This window comes from Pseudorca crassidens, chromosome 5 (genome assembly GCF_039906515.1).
Source record: "Pseudorca crassidens isolate mPseCra1 chromosome 5, mPseCra1.hap1, whole genome shotgun sequence".
Taxonomy (NCBI): Eukaryota; Metazoa; Chordata; class Mammalia; order Artiodactyla; family Delphinidae; genus Pseudorca; species Pseudorca crassidens.
Window position 1 is genome coordinate 17,799,846 of NC_090300.1, and position 21,902 is coordinate 17,821,747.

General features: G+C 36.6%; 1 protein-coding gene across 7 annotated transcripts in view; it reads right to left on the bottom strand.

Annotated features, from left to right (window-relative positions):
- MME (membrane metalloendopeptidase) overlaps nt 1-21,902 on the bottom strand; it is a 91,750-nt gene that overhangs the window by 25,460 nt on the left and 44,388 nt on the right. For 6 of the 7 annotated variants that reach the window (XM_067737454.1, XM_067737458.1, XM_067737457.1 and 3 more), the window contains exons 9-16: nt 21,638-21,772; nt 19,546-19,647; nt 17,742-17,878; nt 17,539-17,632; nt 16,261-16,389; nt 15,393-15,491; nt 12,722-12,802; nt 11,281-11,384 (exon numbers count right to left, since the gene is read on the bottom strand). In XM_067737454.1, the coding sequence (XP_067593555.1) occupies nt 11,281-11,384; nt 12,722-12,802; nt 15,393-15,491; nt 16,261-16,389; nt 17,539-17,632; nt 17,742-17,878; nt 19,546-19,647; nt 21,638-21,772 (881 nt within the window). The remainder of the gene's footprint in view (nt 1-11,280; nt 11,385-12,721; nt 12,803-15,392; nt 15,492-16,260; nt 16,390-17,538; nt 17,633-17,741; nt 17,879-19,545; nt 19,648-21,637; nt 21,773-21,902) is intronic. The other variant, XM_067737456.1, reaches the window with a different exon arrangement.

The window sequence follows — 21,902 nt, forward strand, 5'->3', positions numbered from 1 at the left end:
ACTCCACCTTTTCCCACATGCTTTGTGGTGACTCACAACAAAAACATATACTTGTAATCCCAGGGGTGTTAGACTAAAATCTAGAGATCAGAAACTACATAGGACAGGTAGATTTTGTTTGTGTGACCCAAAAGATTATGAAACAAAACATTTGTATAAATAAAACTCAGGATCAGGGAAAATGATGTAACTTGGAAAATGTTTATATATATTCACACAGTTATTATGACTCAAGTATGGTTCAAGGTTGTCTGGCAGGAGGGGCAAAATAGGAAATGTGCTCATACTACTCCTGAGGAGAAACGCTGTTCCTTGCAGTGACTTTAGAAAGATATTTCTGATGTGTCCTCAACATTCTGATAGTGTAGGAGAGCAAAACTTGCCACCCCCAAATGTCTATTTGGTATGAGGATTATTTTGACTTGAAAACAAATCAAGGCCCAAAAGACTCAGGAAGAGACTTTGACCTGCCTCCTAACTGCCTAAAAAATTTTTAGATAGAGGTCCTGTTCCTGGAATAGAGCCATCACCAGAGGTAAGTTCAAAGAATATGGGCCAGGTGTGGTGGGAGAAACTTGACAGAGCCCAGAGGTCAGAGTCCACTCTGTATTCCATTGTCTCAGCATGACCCAGAGAACAAGTGTTTACCAAACACTTGCTTTTCCATCTCCTTGTGAATTGCCCTCCTCCCCGTTGAAGTCTCCAGCCACTACCCCAATCTCCTTTTGTATTTAGCTGAAGATGGTACCTAAGGCGAGGGATTCAGCCATCCTGGCAAGTTACTCAGTTTTCCTGGGTCTCTCCCATATATACATGTTATTAAACTTTGTTTGACTTTTCTCCTGTTAATCTGTCTCATGTCAATTTAATTCTTAGACCAGCCAGAAGATCCTGGAAGGGTAGAGGAAAATTTCTTCCTCCCTGGTAATAGCAAATATGGCAGTAGATTTTATGCATAAACAGCTTATAATTATTAAAGTTATTAAATTTCAATTGTTATAAAAATGAATTTAACATATTTTCAGGTCTCATTTGTTCAATTATGAACTTCTGATTTAGTGATGGTATACTCTGCATGGACTTTAATGGGTAATAACAAATAATATGCAAATTGCTGGTTCTGGACTCAGGCACAATGCTAATAATGAAATACAAAAGGTCCCAATTCAAAATGCTTTTTTTTTTAAAATTATTATATTACAGAGGGAAGGAACTAGATACAAGAAACTAATGTTTCAGATAGCAACAGATCTCAGAAGTAGGACACAGATGAATGAAGTTTATATTACCCATCTCATGTTTATTGCTTTTGTAAAAATAAATGTCACATCTTTTGTTTTAGTGATTTTCTGCTCTTCTGTTACATTACTTTGAGGGGGGTTAAGATTGCACTTTGATTAATGTTTGTAACTTTCCAGCAGGGAGGGTTTTACATATTAAAATGTCCACTGTGAATTACACCTTCACGAAAATAGGTAGCTATTTATGACCACAGGACACTCAAATAAAATTAGAATTATGGTGGTTAGGTTCACAGAGCACTAGTGTGCAGTGTTTGCCTTTTCTTCCTTGAGATCTTTCACAGTGCGTCCTCAGACTACCCCTGGGTAATTACCCAGATTCAAAAGTACAGGGCACTTTGTCCCTGGGAATGATCAGAACTCGAGGTACTGTGACTGGATCATTACATCTTAGTGTGATGATAACAGCTACACACTCAATGTCTAATATTTGTGGTCAATCATGAAATATTTCACTATGTTAGTATAAAAGCTAAATTAATAGGACAAAAAATATTTTTCAAAGTAAATGGTGATGTAACAAAATATGTAAGTTCTTCTGATTTGGATGCAGCCTCCAAGTTTCAGGAGAAGCTTTCATTTATGGAAAACAGACAAATCTGACCATGAATAGCAGCATAGGAAAGAGAAATTGCACAACTAAAGAGAAAACCAAGTATCCACTAACATAATGGATAGTGCAGGTTATCTGAAGATACCTTTAAAGTATGGAGGCCAGACACGAGCATCTCCTAGAGCAGGTATTGAACCTGAGAGATGGAGTAGATATCACCCTGTTCTTTGAATTCTCTTCCTGCCTCCGGTATGTGTGTAGGAGTATGGATGGGTGTGTGTGGTATAAAGTGAAGGGTGGGGAAGCAAGAAGTAAGCAAACTTTATTTAAAATTTCTGAGACATAATTTTGTCAGGTAATCTTATTCTTGTTTTGGGGCATTTACAGTAGGACAAAGGGCCACTATAAGCAGCATGGCCCTCGAAGCTGAACTAACAATGTAGCTGGGAAATATGAATGATATACCCTTGAGAGGGGGACCAGGTGTGTTTCTCTTCTATCTCTTATTACCCTGAAGAACCTAAGTGGTGATGAGATGAAAGAACAGAGACATCATTTTTACTGCAGGGAAGAAAAGCAGAAGTCTACAGACTGATCCTATAGCCTTATGGATATAATAAACCCACTGGATTGCAAAGGCACCTGTAATAAAACTTCTTTTGCTCACTCATGTGCAACTTAAAAAATTTAAGCAACAAAATCATTAATGCTCCTTTCCCTGAAAGCATTCAATTTCTTAGCATCTTGTGGCCTTGAAGCAACTCCTTTGACATCAGCAGTACAATACATTGGTTTTCTCTGTCTTCCTCAAGTACTTCTGGAAAGGAGAATTCTCATTTTGTAATTGCAGTTGCCACTGTAATGCTTTACATTTATTAATATTCCCTCATCAAAACTTCAAGCTTTTCTATATATTTTCATTCACCTTTCAAACCATACGAATAAGATAGATGACACCTCCAATTTTCAGGTGTAGAAACTAAGGCACATCATAGCTCAAACTCTTTTTCCTACTTACAGATTTAGCAATACAACAGGGAAAAGGATATATAAACTAGGGAGAAAGAGGACACTCTCATCTTCCAATCAAATCCCCTACTTCTAACATGTTGATCTGCATCACACATAAAATTTCATCACAAAAATGAATGCCATTTCCTTGCCATCCTCTTCTAAAATGAAAGTGCTCATTTTTAGACTGCTTCACATTTAGGGCTGCCCCTTTCCCTAAGAAGCTTTAGGATGCTGGCCTCTATGCCACCCTGAAGTCTCATCATGACCAGATCTTAACAACAATAGCTACTGTTTAATGAACACCTAAGTTACGTGGCAAGCACATTACACAACACAATGACCCACAAGGCAAAAATAAATGCTATTATCCTCAGTTTATAAAGGAATCATTGAGGCTCAGAGGTATTATGTAGGTTGTCTAAGTTCACACAGCGAATAAATGGCAGAGGAAGAATCTTACCTCAGGACTGCGCACTCCCTCTAGCCCCCACCTCCCATCACTGCCCCGACTCCAGAGCACAAGCTCTTTCCACTGCTGCCTAAGGTACAATATTTTACCCAAAGGCAAAAGCACAGTAGGACCAAAGAGCCTATTCCACTGTTCATTGTTTTTGCATAAGAGTTGTTTACATGACTGAAGTACTCTGAGTGACTCACCTGATCCTCTGAGAGGTGAGAGCCAGGACTCCTATGCTGACATGACATTGGGAGAATCCACTTCTCTTTCAACAGAAAGCAACACAAATCACTACTCTAATTTTCTTCCTAGAAGTCATCAGTTGGTTGTGTGTGGTTCTAAGTTTGGCAGCAAGACTCCATCTTTTTAGTCTTCAATAATTCTATATATGTGTACATGCACGCACGTGTGCCCTCATGTGGGTCACGGGCCAAATTCAGAGAAATGCTCAATTTGGAACATATATGGGCGGGTGGATTTTTTCTGTCAGAATTTTCTTTTGGTACTTGTTCTCCTGGTTAAGAAAAACCTTGCGATCTTTCAGGAAAGAATTGAAAGCTCTTACATCCTGTATAACTCTTAGCAATGATACAACGTGATGTTATAAGTCCATTGTTGTCTAGCTCATTAGACAGTGACTCCATGAAGGCAGGGGTGTTCCATGTTTTGTTCTTTTTTAAAATTTTGGTAAGAACACTCACCATGAGGTCTATCCTCTTGACACGTTTTAAGTGTACAATACATTATTGTTGACTTTAGGTACGATGCTATACCTTATTAATCTTGCTTAACTGAATTTTTATGCCTGTTGATGAACAACTCCTCATGTCCTCCTCCCCTCAGCTCCCAGTAATCATGATTCTCTCCTTTGATTTTATGAATTTGGCTATTTTAGATACCTCATATAAGTGGAATCGTGCAGTATTTATTTTTCTGTGTCTGGCTTATTTCACTTAGCATAATGTTCTTAAGTTCATCCATGTTGTTGCATACTGCAGAATCTCCTTCTTAAAGGCTGAGTAGTATTCCATTTCATATACAGACCACATTTTCTTTCACCTTTCATCTGTCGATGGAAACAAGCTGTTGCCACATCCTAGCTAACATGAATGGTGCTGCAATGAACATGGGAGTGCTAATATCTCTCTGAGATCCTGATTTCAATTCTTTTGGCTATATGCCCCGAAGTGGGATTACTGGGTCATGTGGTTCTATATCTAATTTTTTGAAGAAACTCCATATTGTTCTCCATAGCTACTGCACCCTTTTGTATTCCAACCATTTGTGCAAGGGTTCAAATTTCTCCATATCATCACCAACACTTTTTGTCTTTTTTTTTAAAAAAAACAATATGCAATCCTAACGGTAGTGATGTGATAACTCATTGGGGTTTTGATTTGCATTTTCTTGATGATTAGTGATGTTGAACATCTTTTCATATACCTGGTGGCCATTTGTATGTCTTCTTTGGAGAAATGTCTATTCAAATTCTTAGCTCATTTTTTAATTGGGTTATTAGTTTTTTTGCTATTGAATTGTAGGAGTGACGTATATTTTGGAGATTGACCCCTTACCAGATATGTGATTTGCAAATATTTCCTACCATTCCTTAGGTTGCCTTTTCATTTCTTCTGCTATGCAGAAGCTTTTAATCTCAATGTAGTCCCAACTGTGTATTTCATGTTTTGTTCTTAATAGTATCTCTAGGGCTTAGCACAGTGTTGGGAACATGATAGGCACTCAACACATATTTGGGTCTTGGCATATCAGTGGGTCCTTCCAAGCCCCAAGAGTACTGACCCTTCTCATCCTTGGGACCCTGGGAGGGTGGAGGGCACTAAGCCTAGGTGTTATGCAGGCTGTAGAGAGCCATGGAAACTGGAAGTCATGTACTATCTGGACATTGCCCTCTCAAGAGGGTTCACTGGTATAAAGTTCTAGACTTCTTTTGCAAAGTTCTCCCTGTTTAAACCTTTTAACTTTTATCTTCCCTCCCTACCTCTTCTTCCCCCTCTGAAAACAAAACCCTGCTTGGGTGCTAATTAAAATGCAGAAATGTTTTTAGTGGTAAAATGTATTTTGCTTATAACCCAAAAACATGTTGAAAAATTGCATAGTCTGTTGGCCTAATGGGAATCTAAAAGATGGAACTCTAACATTTTAATCTATTATAATATGTGTAGAACATGGGCACACCAGGGCAGATACTGCCATAGGGAATTAGAGTGACTTGTCCAAGTTTAGTTTATCTGTTATTCTGTCTTTCTGGCTGAGTAGTACTTGATGAGCCGAATAATCTGTTTTGTGTATCTTCCCCATACATCTACATCATGGAGAGTCACTTGTGTCCCAAGTCTCCAGCAGTCTGCGTGCCCACCCTGGACAGGTCCTATCAACTCTCCACCTGTGTGCCCTCTCATTTACCCACATAAGTCCTCTATAACTATTCTTCTTTAAGTTCAATGATACAGAGTTAGTTACAAGATTGAGTCTAGAAACATTAGTGAAGGGTAAATATCAGAAGAGATATTTTAGAAAGAAGTGAGGTACTTCCCTAACTCCCAAGAATATGTTCTTTTTCTCTTGGGTCACTTGATGTGGAGAAGCCAGGGAGTAAAACATCCTGGCTCTTGTCAAAACTTCACAGTAAGGGCCATAAAATTTTAGTGCTGGAAAGAACCTTAGAGATGTTACGAAGTCTAAATCAACCTGCTCATGTTATAAATAAGGAAACTTCATGGCTTTTAAAAGGCCATAGATAGTAACTGGCAGAACTGAGACATGAAAAAGTGATAGTAACTCACAGCAGTGGCAAAACTATGCTGGTACCAGCCACCCTGCTATTTTTGATGGTGTTGGCCTTTCAGGAAGAACCACATACAGCCACAGCTGTTGGGCTGCCAACCTCAGTACCAACACTCATTTCAGGGGCTTGCAAACATTCAATTAGCCCAGATTAGAAAAGGCAGCAGACTTGAAGCAATGAAGAAGACAGAAATGAACCAACCATTTTGTCTGGTTTTGTTTTAAGTGAATCCTCTGTTCACCTCAATATTAATTTAAATGCTGACATGTTGTTTCCAGAGAAACAACAATTAGTAAAACAACAATTAGTTGTTTTACTAATAAGTAATGGTTTAATTGTGGCTTAAAAAAGTGCTATCTTAGCACTTTGTTGTCTTGTAATAGCACCAACCAACTCTGCTTTCTATCAGCTTTCATTGCTGCTCACCTGCCTCTTCTACTAGATTACAGGCTATGAGTCTTACTCATTACTTTATCCTCTTTATCCTTACTCATTACTTTACTGTGCTATATCCTTAGCACAGTGCTTTGCACACTGTAGCTGCTGGATAAAATGTTTATTGAGCTGGCTGCTGTTAATGTCAGCTTGTTTTTATTTTGATGTACAACAGCAGGAAAGAAGCAGCAATGGAATAAGTCCTCGTAGTTTACAAAATGCAACTCCACATGCTCAGTGGTCATAATTTACAAACACTGGCACTATCTGTCCCAATTATATTACAGAAAATTCTGTCCTGAGAAACTAACAAGATAATATCAAGTCTAAAAATAAGAAAAGGAATTCATTTTATTTTGTTCCCGTACACTGTTTCTTTTCAGAGGTTTACGTTTGTTCCATGGAGTCTAAGTGAATAATCATGTTACTGGCAGTAAATCATTTTAGATATATCACTAAGTAATTTTGCCAATGGATATTACAGTCTCAATTTAACATTATTACTATTTGATAACATGATGTGTTTGAAACTCTTTACAAACTGTCATTAAGTCCCCAGAGAACATGATGTTTGAGATAATTTTGGAAACACAAGCTAGGCACTCAGAAACCACATGAGCCAAGAGCCTTTTAAATTTAAACCTTTGTCCTTTGCAGTTGCCAGGGGCTCAAATGGGCAGAAGTCCTTTTAGCCAGATGATTAACTCAGGCATATCACATGCAGACTTCCGGACCTCCTTAATGTTTTGAATTTTTAAGCAGAGAGAACAGCAGAGATCATGTTGGACATCTTCACCAACAATGATGGTGAAATGCTTGGATGTGTCAATATTTACTTTAGTGGCTGAGTTCACTTTGTAAGCATTATTACAAACTGGCAATTTTATCAATCATTCACTCCATCATCATTGAGGAGAGGTCGACGTTCTGCTCATCAATGTTCAATCTCTGGTGACACAAATACACTGTTTCTGCTTTCAACAAGGCCTAGTCCAGCTAAATGTAATCAGATGTACTGGTGCTGTGACTAAAATGTGTGTAAGGGATAGCACAGGGACAAGATGAAGAGGATCATGTAAGGGGGTGCTATGAGTAAGGAGATAACGCTCAAGTTGAATCACACCATGTGCTGGTTTCTGTTAAATGAACAGGGCAGAAAGGGTGGCCCTGGTAAGGGATAAGGAGGAGGAAGAGATGCAGCGATGACTTTACAGTAATTCCTACGGGTGGAGATTTGGGGCAATGCTGTGGGGTAGGGTGACTCTAGAGGAATTCTGGAGTGCTGTTACAGGGAGGTACGCAGAGCTCGGTACACGCTTCATGAGACGGGCAAAACAAACGTATGGAAAGGTTTTCATCAGAAAATGACATGACTCAATTTGTGTCTTTAAAAGCTCTCTAAGGCAGTAGCATGGAGAGTAAGCTGAAGGACTGTGAGATGATTGATGATAAGATTAGGAAAATATTATCATCACTCTGGTGAACAATGAGAAATGTCTGAATTAGGGCATGACAATGGAGATGGTTAAGATGGAGATCCACACCCCCTCATGCCTATAAAATATTTAATTAGCAGCTGGTGGATGTAAACTTTTTTTTTTTTTTGAATGGGATTTGAAGTAGGTATCACTGTAGATATCAGAGATGACAGAAAGGGTCTAGGATGATGAACCCCTGGTTTCTGCCTTGGTAGCAATAAGATAGAAGTTGGAAACTAGGGGGATCAAGGGAGAAAGATGATAAGTTTTTTTCTCAAAAAGGCAAATGCTGTGTTTGTGGGATCAATGGAACACCTGCATGGAGATGTTTCATTGACAGCTAGACATTTGGATCTGGAGCGCAGCAAACAGACCTGGGCCAGATACATGTATTCAGGGGTCATAATGATAGTAGAAGATGCAAATAAGTATACAAGTCTGCCCAGTGAGAGCATGTGGAGTGAGAAAAGAAAAAGTCCTGAAGCTTACTCTTTGGTTAATTGACTGAATTTATTTAAATTAATTGCTGCCTTGAAAATTTAATGCATCATCATTTCTCTATAATACCCTACAATATAACCCTACTGTAATCAATAGCTTTTCTCATCTCTGTCTCCCCTACTGTGGATATGGACACCTGTTTGTCCTGCAAGACCCTAGGAGTGAGGACTTGAGCATCTGAAAATGTAATTCTCTGAGTTAACTGCAGGTTACATGAATAAAGTAGAAGCAATAGATGTTATCTGCCTGAACATACACAGTGGGGACTTGAACTTGATGCTATATAAAAAAGGAAAGAAAACATAGTGACTTTATTGCTATTAAGCAGGTACAAATTAAGTCAAAAACTTTCACTATAAGAAAACTCAATAAAATAGGAAGAACTTTTATTATGCTGTAATCTACAGGGTACAGTCCTAATGATTTAATGCAGTCACTGTCAAAAGTACTTCCAATATTTTGGAAGACAAACACTAAATTTTAAAGCTAAATTGCCAAATTAAAGATATCACCTTGTAAAAAGATTTCACAAAATTGAATATGAGCAAGTATGAGTCAACACAAAAAGGAACAAACACTAATGCAGGGGTTCTGACTTGAGAAGGGGGCGCGGGACTTAAAAAGAATACCAATACCTGGGTCCCCGCCGACAGGCATGTACATCACAATCTAGGGTGGTGTAGAGTTGGGGAATCAGTACTATTTCTTTTTTTTTTTTAACTTTATTTTGTTTATTTTTTATACAGCAGTTTCTTATTAGTTATCTATTTTATACATATTAGTGTATACATGTCAATCCTAATCTCCCAATTCATCTCACCACACCCCCACCCAGCCACTTTCCCCCCTTGCTGTCCATACGTTTGTTCTCTACATCTGTGTCTCTGTTTCTGCCCCAGGTGACTCTAAAGTGCAGTCTGAGTTTTGAACCCTTGTACTCAGCATACAGGTAGAAGATAGGGAAGGAAGAAAAACTAGCCTGGTATGGCAGAGAAGACCTTATACATCATATTGCACTTGTGATTAACAGTCAGAAGCTCACAGAAAGGATCCAAAAAGTACTACTGAGCTATGCATGCTACTGAGCAAATATTCTTTTAAATATTATATACAATTGTCACTTTCGATTATCTATAGTAAAGAGAAAAAGACTCAGAGAAAGTCAACACATACGATAAAAAGGAATGAAAACTGCACACCATTTTACGAAATGACTATGGAGCTGGGACTATATTAACTTCTAAAGAAAACATCAAGCAATAATTCAACAACTATTTTTTAAATTATGAAGAAATCTTCTGGTGTCAGGTGGGTGCAGGTTATATTAGCTATTTTCAGAAAGAATATTCGATGATATTTGTATGTAGATATTTTACTCGGTGCTAACAACCATTAAGTGTAACTATATGTAGTTTTAAAGAAATAAAAATATTCAGACTTAGAAGGATTCTCAGATTATAAATTTTCCCACAGGATATTATTTTTGATGACTTTTTGTTTGTTTCTAGAGATAGGACTGACAACCGATTATAACACAAACCATATGTGCCCATTCTCCATCTTTCTTTCCCACCTGGGACACTAAACATTCTGTGACATTTTCTGTCTCATTTTTAGCACCAGACAATATAACATTTGCTCCAGTGTAAACATAGAGGTCAGCAAAAGAAATCAATCTCTTTTTCAGTGTACCTTAAGGGCTCAAAATGTCGTACAGGGATTGAAATAAACTGGCATTTCCATATTAGGAATTTTGTCCAACCTGGACCTGGTTTACTAATAGAAGAGTGCTGTTATCAAATAGTCCTTCTGCACTTTGTACCTTTCTTGGCACATTTTCCTCCTGGTGATACAATTTATTATAACACGTCTTTCATACCCTCTGCTGCTGTAATGTAATGTAATACAATCAAAGTTCACCTTTGATTCTCCCAGTTCCCAATGACACCTGGACTTGGTATGGCATTGTGTCAGTTACCACAAAAAGCAAACTAGTATATTTACTTTTCACTTGCTCACTCATTCATTAATTTAGTTTTAACTGAAAACCTCCTATGTGTTCAGCACTGTGCTGAATGGTCCCTTGCTCTCTAGGAGCTAAAAGCACAAGCAGTTCTAGGGATTTAAGTGCATAAACACTTATGTTGATAAATATGTTAGACACATCCATTTAACTGAAAAATGAACATTAAACTAATAGTTACTACAATGTACTAATGCCACTAGTAAGCAGAGATTAAGAGCATTTGAAAACTACAAATGAGAGTGAGTCCTGATATCTCATATTTGGCTACGACAAGGTTGACAGAAGTGTTACCTGGAGCAATCTAGGAAGGGCATGGCTGCAGGATGATGGACCGATAGAAAACAGGTGGGGCTGAGGGCAGATGATAATGCCGTGTACAGTAATACAGCCTCAGAGAAGGCTTGCAGGAGCTATGGATTACTTAGGCTAAGGTGTTCTTGAGAGCCCTGTCCACAAACAAAGTAGAGGGGACAGACAATCATATGAGGAGAAACCGAAGGTAATCTAAGGACACCTTAATGAAAAAAGTTTAAATTTTGATTAAATCCCTGACTCATCTTTGGTATAGTCTTAGATGCTCTTAGAAGTACTCGATAGAAAGAGAACATGACACCTTTTAACATTATTCTAAACCAGGTTCTTTCTCTTAATCCAACAAGGTCCCTCTTCTGAATGAACATATTTTTAGAAAAAACTGGAATATACATACTCATCCTTGTCCACCTTTTCTCGAAGCTTCTTTAGCTGTTTATTTTGGCTGAACTTCAAGTTTTGGATTATGTTCTCAAAGTATTCGTCTTCCCTGTAGCTCAACTATAGTAATTTAAAAGATTTGGGGAAAAATATTAAAACTGGTATCTTCAAAGTTTTTGCTAAATAACATTAAGAGATATTTTCTTACATTCTATCACTTAATAAAGTTAACAGAGAACACCAAAACTTGCCAAAGAAAAGTTAAGTTCCAACGAGCTTAGTTCTATATTACAGATCGCTGCTGCGCTGGCTGAATCACTACCTCAGTCTATTCTTTTGTAATTAAACGAAACTAAACGTCAAACAAGCTTTTCTATATTGATATTAATCCTTACAGGACAGACAAGATAAAAGCATTCATATTTAGTACCTACTAAGTTATAAGAACTTCATATATCACATTTTTGAATCCCCATAATAATCTTATGAAGTTGGGCTGTTACCACCAATTTAAAGCTGAGGAGACTGAAGCGCCATTAAGTCACTTGCCCAAGTTAATGAGTGATGGAGCTGAGATCTGAACCCTAGGAGTCTGACTTTGAGCTTATGCTCTTAGCCGGCTAGTGAGAGGTGTAGCTGAGATTTGAACCCAAGCAATTCAGCGGTGAGACTATGTGCTCAGCCATTAGATTCCTGCCACAAGGGCCCCGGGGACTCACATGCTACAGCCAGCTCATTTTATAAAAAGTCAAGCTTTTCTGCAAATGGAAAAAGAAAAGAGGACACTATGCCTTGCAAACTCCCGTGTTATGCTAGTAATCAACAGATTAGGAATCGATGTCATCCCCAGATCTAGGCAAGGGTCACCTTGTCACCAGGGTTTCAAGTAGTTGTGGTGACTGCAAGGTTAATGACAGGACCTTTAGCTGAGTCTGAAATCAATACTGTAGTGACTTCAATCAACTCTGTTTTCTTTTCATTGTTACATTACCAAAGGAGAATAAAATAGTTCCCCATTCTCAAATAGTAGATTTTTTTTCAAATAGAGAAGGCATGACCTGGTTTACCCAGTGGAGGAATAATTAGAAAGTGGAAGGAAAGCTGAAGATTTGACTTTCAGGCGTGTATAAAATGAGATAAGAAGCCTGAGTACTGCCTGTTCATCATTTAAATGTCTATGTCTTAATGCTCTTTAAAAAACACCAGATTTTTATCACTACTCTTAAAATGGAATATATGGAAAGCAAAATAACAAAATCAAATACAGACCAGCCCATGAAACAATAGGTTAAAACTAAAACAAACATAGTTCTGGCTTCAGTGTTAAAGGCTTAATATCAATATAATAAGACCTCTGGGTGTAGGCTATTTCACATAATTTCTGGCCCCCCTCATAGCTATAAATGACATTGCCACCAGCCCCAGGCATCATCAGTGCAGTCTTTATAAAGACTTACCTCAAGGTATTCATTATTCAGTTTGTTGTCATTTGAAATAATGTCATCAGGATAGCCGATCCTTTCTTTAATTGCTAAGGCCTATGAAAATTAGAATATTGAATGTGAGCATGATTATGAACTTCCAAATGCAAACATTATAATTTGCCCTTGACAGCAGTTGAATGACCTGAGCCATACTGTTTACAAGACGAATATCTGACAACGTTTAAACAGAGATCTTTGCATTGGCTTTTTCCTGGAGTTCAAAATAAACAAAAAATAGTTCTGAAATTTAGCTTCTAATACCCTATTCTCATAGGCTACAGCTTTCCCAAGAAAACCAAAATGAAAATTGACAAGTCACTGTTCCAAATGTATTGTACTTTTATGAACTCTTTCTCTGAAAGGCTTTTTTCTTCAATTTTACAGGAGGGGTAATATTTAGAACTTCCATTCTAGCAGCTTATAATTATCTTTCCACTTCACTGATTTGGCTGAGAAAACAGATGTGGGCTTACAGGTTTAATGCTAATATTCTTCCTAAATATTGGTTCCTGGAGTTTTTATGTTCTCCTTTGGTCTCCAGAGCTAGTGTACCTAACTTCCCGCAGTTAAATGAATGACATTAGTTAAACAAGTAGAAAACAGCGTTTTCCTTGTTATACCATCTCATGTTTACCGCTACCTTACTACTGTTTCTATTTTTATTATTTTAAAATTGCTTACTTATTGTAATTATTTCATCAGTATCACTTGTTTACTATTTGCTATTCCTATTTCTATTTTTTATTTCTCTCATTTTTCTCAAAGATAGTTGACTTTTGATTTTATCATATCACATTGCTCTTAAATAATTTAACTAATTTAATATTTTCATGGGATATTAAGCTTGCATCTCTGAATTATTTGTTTTACCATCAAATGGATGTGGTTCTGTTACAAATCTGTTTCATAAGCCTAGGATTTCCCCAGTGGATCAGACAGATGTGTCACTAAAGCAGTTTGGCCAAGCCCATTTCCTTTCCATACCATCAGCCCATAACGAATCATCTCCCTCTCAATGGCACTTTATTTGCTAGAAGGTATTTCCCCAAAAGGTGTCCTAAGGGATACAAAATCTACAGAAATAAGAGGTACTACATGAAAAGGATATATTGCCAAATATTTGGGGTAGATACTGTGACAAAAACGTTAAGCAGGCTTCTTCACTGAAAGACTACTTAGAGTTTAAAATTAACTAATTGTAAGTGCCCAATGGGATGAATTAATTTGTCTATTTATTCATTCAATTTGTCTTCAAGGGTATACAACAAGCCAGGTACTTTGTAAGAGGCTGAGGATACAATGCTAGGCAAAAATTTCTACCCCTGGAGAGTTTACTATAAAGGTCAATGGTAGGCAATAAAATGAATCTTAACTCTCAAGTGTGATGTATGGTGCCATAAGATCACACCCTACAGGTATAGAACCTAGTCGAGGGTGGGATCAGGGAAGCCTTCCTGCAGGAAATGTTTCCTAAACTCTTTTTGACCATGCGAATCTTTCACAGAGCTACTTGGCAGGTCCAGAGTTTCATGACACCACCTTGGGAAATGATTACCTAGAACAATTTGATTGGCTACCATCAAATAGTACCATGTTTGATAGCTAGAACATGAAAGGAGCAAATCCAGCCTGAACTTCTGAGGACCTACAGAATTATGGAAAGATAGCTATACTGGGGTGCCAAATTCTAGACCTGACCCACTCAGGGCTCTGTGATAGCTGAAAAAGATAATCCTTTCATGTGATCTAATCCTGAAAGAGAACTAGACTACAGCTTGATTCTCTTATTATAATAGATTTATGGACTCTTTCTGTGTTAGTTCAAAGAACGGTCTGTTCTTCCTGTTACCCTAACTACAGAGGAATAATCAGGCTGCATGTGAATACTGCTCATAAACACATACAGTTTTCACTGGACATGTTCCTTTTAGGTTTATATAGTTATCAACACAATGGCATAGTAAATTTAAACCTGAGATTTCCTTAGACATCTCACTTTTATTCTAATGCAAGATACTAAGAGTCCCAATAAAAGGTGCACAATGGGGGTAAATAAGAATAGTTATAAAAAGCTCCTTCAACATCCCTCTAACTGTAGGTCACCTTATAGTACTCAATGCACTACTTTACATTTGCTTGAATAGAAATTTAGTATTTTTCTCCCTAGGTCATTTAAAAAAAAAACTAAGTAGTGCATGCTTAAAAAAAATTTAGCTAGAAATTTACATTAAAGATTAGGGGATATTTTTAGATATTGGTGAGGTCTTTTAAATATTTTTCATAAAAGGAGGAAAAACATGAACCACTGATAGTATCTTCTAATGCTTTCTTGTTCACACAAGATTTTCCTCTTGTTTTGTGAAGACTTCCTTTAAAAAAAAAAAAAGAGGAAAATTGGAGATCTTTCAAAGTTTTGAGCCAAACATGGAAAGTAGGAGCTAGTTACAAAGAGATAATAAAAGATGAAAGTCATAGAAAAAAAATTCTTCATCCCTGAAAAGTGTTCCTGGACACATTGCAGCTTGAACGAGCTTGCTTTTATTTTACGCAATCTTTGAATACTATGTTTTCCCCAAATTTCTTAAAAGTTAATCTTTTCTTATAGATTTTTCTTTGATAATTCGCCCTGCATTTTGCTCTTTACCTTTTCTTCAGCTCTCTTTTTCGTTTCAGCATCCATCCAAGTAAGGTCATCTAAAGTCTGAATAAAAACTTCCCGGATCTGTGCAATTAAATCCTCAACCTTAAACCAAAAGAACAGAAGGCAAATTTAGGCCATGAATTAATTTTTTCTAACACAAATTTAAAAAAAAATAGAGCTATAAGCTGTCTTTATATGATTCAATGATATGTTAATAAATGTAAACTAATAAACAAACTGGTGATCTAAACAAATGGATATATGTGGGTAATTACATTTTTAAAGCAACACTGCTACTATCAACACTAATGATTAAACAGGTCTTAATGCATACATTAATAAAAATCACCTTCAGAATGTATGGTTTCCATTATCACGAAAGATGAACTAACATAAAATACTGTCATTACTATTAGTAGTTTAGTTAAGCATGAGGTAGCATTTCAATAGATTCTTTCACCATGTCTTTAAGTTCCCTTGTCTTCATTTCAGTAACAATAAAAAATAAAGTACATGTCTTACATTTCAAATAAACTCTGGTTTACTTTCTGGTTTTTAAGAAAATACTAATTCTTAGTCAATTTTGATAACAGAAGAGATTACAAATGACTATATCATTAGAACACGTGACTGGGTATTGTGAATACATTGCTTCTGGAAAACAGACAATTGGTTTTGGGTTAAACAATATTAGGATCAGAAACATAACCAGACCCATGGGGGAGGGAGAATAAGATTTATTGGGAAATAATGGCAAATTGTGATTCAGAAGTTCTCTGCCAATTAATAAAAGTTTAACCAAATGATGGACTATTGTAATTGCCCATCATTGCAAACACACGCTGATAGAGTATTGTGCAGAAAACATTACCACATGTTTACTCTCTCCAGGAAATGCCGCTTCCACATAGAGCCTTCCCACAGCATTTTCCATATTCCCATTGACATAGTTTGCACAACGTCTCCAAGTCGCTGTTTCTGATGTTGTGCCATAAAGAGCCTATGGGAGAGAAAAAGGAAATGGCATTTGACCAGGAGTACATGGCCGAAGCGTGGTAAGAGCACAAATTTCACAGGACTCTGTTCTTTATGTCTCCTAAATTCTTGCAATATTCATTGCTTCTCCTCACATGTCAGGATGTCCTTGCATAGGATAAAATGTAATCCAATTGAATTATTACTTACTATGATCTGGAAATAAGGTATATTTTCAGTAGCACATCCTAGAAAAACTGTTGGCTATTGCAAGTTAATATCTTTCTAGACAGGGTTAGAAACAACAACTCTCTCCACCAAACAAACAAAATAACACTGTTGCCACTGTATAAACATAAATGTGAAGTAATATTCAATAAATGTAACAGGGGAGAGATCTGGTATACAAGAAAACACATTCCTGTTTTCTAAAGTTTTTGCTGAAGTTCCAGTACTTAGAAGAACTGCATGTATACAAATTTAAGAACCAATAAAGGGATTAACTTACGGAAGGGAAATTTAGCAAAACACCATTTTTACATTCTCTAATTTAAAAAATATGTCTACATTTTCTTTTAAAGGGTAAAAACTAAAAATTTCAATCAATCAGGGAGTTATTTCCTTTCCGTGACACCAACCAATACATTTGTGAGAATTTCTCCTTCCTCAATCCCTCCTGCCCTCTCCCCTCACAATAGGACGAAAATGATGATTCTTTAAATAATGCAGGTACAGTCTAGTAAAAGGTCTTAAGGCTATCTCCAGGTAGGTATATTCTCAGGGGATTGTCCACATCAATGTAGTCCAACTGTCTGAATGTCTAGTATGTTATAAGCACCAGAAAAATCAAATTAATTGAGATAGATACCCCTGAAATTACTTTGAACACAACAAAAAACCAAGCTAGTATTCTTCCACGAACTGCTCAAATAACCAATACATGCCCTTCCCGGGCAATTCAATCACGGTGCCGGAGAAGACAATCATAGGACCACAGAGCACCTGAAAACTGGCTTTCCTAGGCAACATGGCTTAAGTACAGGCAACGTACCCAGCATTTGGCATTTTGTCTCTTGGCAAAGTTTACCACTTCTAGCAATGTACATGGCAAGCCTTCATAACCATGGATCGCTTTATGCTTTAAGTCTTAAGAAAAGAGAGATTTTTTCTTCACCTTGCGGAAAGCATTTCTGGACTCCTTGTAGGTTCGGCTGAGGCTGCTTACAAGATCCATTATGAACCGCCAGGACATTAAATTTTGAAGATCTCTGCATAAAAAAACCCACCACCCAGCAACAGAAAAGATGAGGCTGCAAAGCTTCTAAAGCGTGATATTAAATGTAAACTTTGGGAACATGGGCACTCTGACATACCTACCTGGCAGAATATTTGGTAAGAATGAGCTTAAGTTTGGTTAAATATTCTGGAGCATAAACAACCACATCTTCCTCATTTGGAATATTAATATTCACAGTTGACATGATTTCATTTGTGAAATTTGACCAGCTGAATGGCTGGAAAAAAGCAGGCACAAGACATTGAGTAATTATGGATTTCTCTTCTTGGGTCCAAGACTCAGTTATGGTTACAGGGTCAGACATGGTTACAGTGTCAGTTGCATCACTATATAATTATCGCAATAGTCAGTTTGATATCTGTTTGGGATTTCTCTAATTGCTTCAATCAATTTTTGGATAAAAATTAGTTCTGTAGCATAATTATTTAAATAAAAGAATTAAACCAACCATTTAAGAGCAAAAGCAAAGCTTCTAAGTATAGTGAACATATGCTAGAAATTAGGCTCAGTGTCAAATTCTTGGTCTAACCAATATGAAAGAAAAAGAAAAAGAAATTTAGCTGTAAACATAAAGTTTCCTAGGTTTATGCAAAAATTTAAATGGGTATAAAATGTTTATCTCTTAAAGGTGGATATTAATAAACAATCAATTTAAACACAGTAATACATCTCAGTGGAGCTGGTGTTGTAAATGAAAGCACACTGTTGTCCTAGCAGAGGTATAGTAAATGTATAGATACAACACAGATGGTCCGATGAAGATGAACAAAATGTACTTTAAGCCATCAATATCAGGTCTACAGCCATGCAGTTCTCACACGTCAGAAGCTGGATTTGGAGTTGCCAGAAGATGGAGTCTTATCTATTATTCTTTAAATGGGAATTGTGGTTATCCAACCACCAATGGATATAAGAAAAAACAGCAGAAGTGGAGATTATGCAGATCTTGCTGAAATGCCACATTTCAATGTTTGAGAATGTTTAAGATTACCAATATCTTATGCTCTGTAATTTTATATATATATGCCTAGAAGTATATAAATACACTGATCACTTACTAAGTGTGAGATGCTATGTACTTTTCTTGATTTCCTTTGGCAGTTTGGCCCATTATTTCAAAACATATTCATTAAACACTTATTATATTAAAAAGCTCTATGTAAGAAATTCCTAACTCAGTAGGTTATGCCTTTAAAAAGTCCTTGTTTTCAGCAATTAGTGACAAAGAGAATTCCATCACTGAATGTGGTGGTTTGTAGATTTTTCCATGAATGTTGCTTCATTACCTGATTGTGTGCATCAAGTAATACATAGAATATATTCATAGCCTTAAAAGAGATTATTAAATACTAGCTAAGGAATTACAACTAAGCAAAAAGATGTCAATTGGTGTTTATAAATGGAACCTATAGATTTTTCTGTTTCTTATGTTCTATTTCTCCATTATTGCTCTGAACACCTCCACAGATGGCCTTGATGAGAACATGGCAAGTTCTATGAATAAATTATCCTTTTTCAGAGTTAAAAAGAAATCTGGTACTTATATTATTTGACTGTCCAAGTCCAATGGCTATATAATGGTCCTTCAGAAGGATTTTTGCTTTTAATGTTTCCAAACCCTTTTCTATGATAATTTCTAATATTATTACATAGCTGCCTTGAAAGGACTTTTACCTTTGAAATTCACACTAATTAAATATAATTATGTCAAATAGTTTTTTTTCAAGTCTTTTCATGAGTCAAATGGCTGATGTCGTCTAAATTCATTTTGATGTTCAATTTATTTCAATAAATTAAAAAATCATTAAATTTTAACAAACTGCATTTTAATATTATAATTTTAGAAAATGGCACAATAAGAGAGTACATAAAACTGCTACTTACCTTCCCACTGATCTCTAGTGAAAAGTTATTTTGGATCTGGGCTAATGTCATTTTGTTATAAAGAAGCATTGGATCATTTCGATCTTCAGATTTAGTTGTAGCCTATGGATTTAATTTCTTATCATTATTTTAGGTCAAGAACTCTTTAGAAAAATATAACTATATACAAGGGAAAAAGAAATATGGCATAGGTACAACATAATTATATTTAAGTTCTATTCTGTATTTGTGTTATAATTTATTTTGTCTTATCAAGAAGAAGAGAGAAATATAAGAGATTTTAAGTATATTCAGTAACAATTATCAAGATTTGGCTGCAGTGTCAAGTATAAAATTTTTCAAAAATCTTTTTGTATTTTCATAACTGCCAAACCACATCAGCAATATTTACAGGCCTCTTTCCTTCTATGGCCAAATGGGCAGCTCAGCTGTGTCTGTGGCTATTTCATATGATAATGACTTTCTTGAATATAGTCATTTCCAGTTTCTCTCTCAAATACTCTTTCTCTCACCTACCACCATTCAGTGTCCCAGTTAAAATTCAGACGGGAAAAAGAGTAGAAAAAAGCACAATGATTTCTACAAGAATTTAAAGCAAGTAAGACTGAGAAAATTCCTAGTACATAACACAGGTAGGTGGCAAATTATCTGGAGAGTTCTAGCATCTACTTTTGTGACTGTCCGCTCATCTGGCCTAACGAGTTCAGTGTTATCAACAGCATCCAGTATTATTTTTTTCATTGAATCAAAAAAGAAAATTTCAATAACAACTGCCCAACTAGTGGTTGAAAGGAGTAAAAGCAATTTTAAGCGAAAAGAAACAAAATGTAAAAATGGGAATTATTTCTCAAGTGACAACGGCTCCAATTTCCCCTTTAGGTCACTTATTTATTCATTTAAAAATTATGTTTGTAACATCTGCACGCAATAACGTGCTGGACACTGTTAGAGACACATAGGTGATTCAGGGAGGACTGAGACCCCACTACAATCTCAGAGTGTCAGAGGGGAGAGAAAATGTAGACACAAAGAATTCTGAGGTAAGATACAACTACTACAGAAGCTGAGGCTGATCAAAGGAGAACACGGTCTTGGAAGGTGCCAGAGGTAAAAACCCAGGGTAATAAACTGTTCTCCTCTAAAAATTCTGTTTCCAACACAGAACCACATGCAACCCATCAAACTGCCATTCATCCAGCTGCAGCTCCAAGCAAAGTCTGGTTCTGATTCTACACTTTTGGTTTCATGTAGCCCCAGGAAAGCCAAAATTTCCCTGAAAGATCTTCAGTCTTCAAGGTTCTGATGATAAAGTGACAAGCAGACGGGGATTTAGGAGTGCAGGTTGCTGTTTGCAATGTCAGAGAGCTCTGTGGATCCTAGACTGAAACTGACCGTGAGTTCAATCAATAACCCGGATGCTGTTTACAGAGCTCACTCGCTTGAGACTGCAGACCCCGTCAGAGGAACTTCAGACAAGAATGTGCCAACTCAGACACTAAGGATTGACCTGGAACTAGAGGAAACTCAGGAACACACCCCTTGGGCTTTGCTGATAAACTCCTCCTCTTGGATCTCCCCTGAGCTAATAAGCAGCCTGACAGTTTGAACTCAGTGATATCGTACTGTAGTGTGGCCACGTTCAGAGGCTAAATACTTCTTAGCAAAGGGATAGAGACAATTTCTGTGGTCACCTTAAACTTTAAAATAAAATAAAGTAAAACTGTACATATCAAAACTAAAACAGCTTTGCTGAATAGCTAGCAATCAAGTGTGTCCTGAATCTCAAGGGCATCTCAACAACAGTTTGACTGTAAATGGTTAGGATATTGATGTAATCCACTTATAATAGGTCATTAAGTAGATCTAGTTTAATATTTGTCAAATTAAGTATGTCTCCTGGATGTCTGGAACCTGGTTTACTGTAAAATTCCAGTTTTAAAGGTCCTCTTGAAGTCAATGATCCATTCCCGAGCTATGCATTTTTATCACTTGGTTAAGGAGATGTACATTTTACCCTTAAAATACGATAGAGAAGAGAAAGAAATAAAAAGTGGTTGACATTGTTCAGTGTATCAGAGAAAATGTGTTTTACATTGGCAATTTCTTTTTCCAATTCCATAACTTTATTCATTTCCAAAGAAATCTCTTTTTCATCGACAGGCAGTCCCCTTTCCTGACGAATCAATTTGGCCACAGAAATCATAAAATCCACATATGCTGTACAAGCCTGTAAGAAATAAATGACAGTACATTGCTGAAGAATCTTCTAAATATTCATCATGGTGCTTTAACTTAAAACTTATTTTCCATTCAGTATTAATTTTTGGTGACAGATAAAGCACAACAAAATAGAAATC